The sequence below is a fragment of the Naegleria gruberi genome (genome assembly GCF_000004985.1).
Source record: "Naegleria gruberi genomic scaffold NAEGRscaffold_984, whole genome shotgun sequence".
NCBI lineage: Eukaryota > Heterolobosea > Eutetramitea > Acrasida > Naegleriidae > Naegleria > Naegleria gruberi.
Window position 1 is genome coordinate 1 of NW_003162764.1, and position 1,483 is coordinate 1,483.

The following is a 1,483-nucleotide window of genomic DNA, read 5'->3' on the forward strand; positions in this document are numbered from 1 at the left end:
ATCTGACATGTCTTTGTTGAGGTTCATCTCATTTATGAAAGTTAGAATGACCTGTGAAAGGAAGACGAGGAGAATGGATATTTTGTGTTGTAATAACACATTTACAGTTACAATCCAGAATTTAAGATCCTTTAGGAGTCGATTAGATCAGCAGCGGAATTAAAGGACGATGAAGATAATTCCCCAATGATGAGAACAACAGCCTTAGAAGAAGTGAATGATGTTGCTGATGAAGAAAAGGATCAAGAAACCAAAGATGCATCATCTTCCGAAGTGAATATTGTTGAGGAAGAAGAACAAGAACAAGAAATTCAAAAGGAAGAAAAGAAGACGCCACAAAAGGTTACTCCCTTGCCATGGGGTAAATAATTTGTCGTCTTTTTCATCTATTTGTGTGATAGTTTGAGTTATACGTCACTCATGCCATATATTACATTCATGATTTCTGATTTTAATCTGACAGAGAATCCAACAGAGTATGGATATTATGTGGGATTGGTTGCATCTGCATACTTTTTATCTCAGTTCATTAGCTCATTCTTTTGGGGAACTATTTCGGATAGTATTGGAAGAAAACCTGTTTTACTTTTTGGAACTTTCTTTGGTGCAATTTGCGGATTAATGTTTGGGTTTTCTAAATGGTTGTGGTGGGCATGTGGTTGCAGATTTTTGTTTGGTTTATTGAATGGGTATGTTAACTGTTCCACACTTTGAATTTATTGTACTATTTAATGAACTCAATTTCTTGGAAATTAGTAATTTAGGAGTTGTTAAAAGTTATTTGGGAGAAATCACTGATAGTACCAATCAAGCAAGAGCATTCTCATTGACCAGTATTACATTTGGTTTGGCATCTGTACTTGGGCCAGTGTTGGGTGGTCTGTTTTCGAGACCACATCAACAATATCCCGATTTTATCATACTCTTCCCAGAGTGGATACAAGATTTCGTTATTCGATTCCCTTACGTTTTACCAAGTTTTTTCATTTTCTGCTTTTACATAGTTGCATTCGTGTTGGGTTGTTTGAAATTAGAGGAGGCCAATAAGAATACCTGGTATTATAGAAGGTTTATTGCTAAAGAGATAGTTGATAATATTGATAAGGAAACTTCCAAAACCAAATTAATATCATCAAATAATGAACTAGAAGAAGAGCAAGATCAAGAGCCAATTATTGTTAAGAAATCCATGTTACAGAAATTCAAGAATAAGTTTAACAACTTCAAAAGTCATGAAATGTTATCATCTCCTATTCCATTGCTGACATGTTTCCTCTACTTGATGTTGGGATCGAAACAAATCTTATTTGATGAATGTTTACCTCTCTTTTCATTACACCAAAAGAGTTGGGAGGATTAGGATTATCTTCATATCATCTTGGTTGTAAGTTTACAATTTTTGTAATTCTATAGAAATTAACTTTTACTTTCACATTTCAATAATTAACATGCAAATAGTAACTGGTGGATTTTTAGGATTATC

The 1,483-nt window shown here is 33.8% G+C and overlaps 1 protein-coding gene across 1 annotated transcript; it reads left to right on the plus strand.

Annotated features, from left to right (window-relative positions):
* Positions 1-138: 138 nt before the first annotated feature.
* Positions 139-1,360, plus strand: NAEGRDRAFT_77049 (uncharacterized protein; the record flags this gene model as incomplete). Its single annotated transcript, XM_002667994.1, has 3 exons — positions 139-361; positions 464-689; positions 757-1,360. Coding segments are annotated over 3 exons (1,053 nt in total), but the record flags the coding sequence as incomplete, so codon positions are not given.
* Between the last annotated feature and the right edge of the window lie 123 nt (positions 1,361-1,483).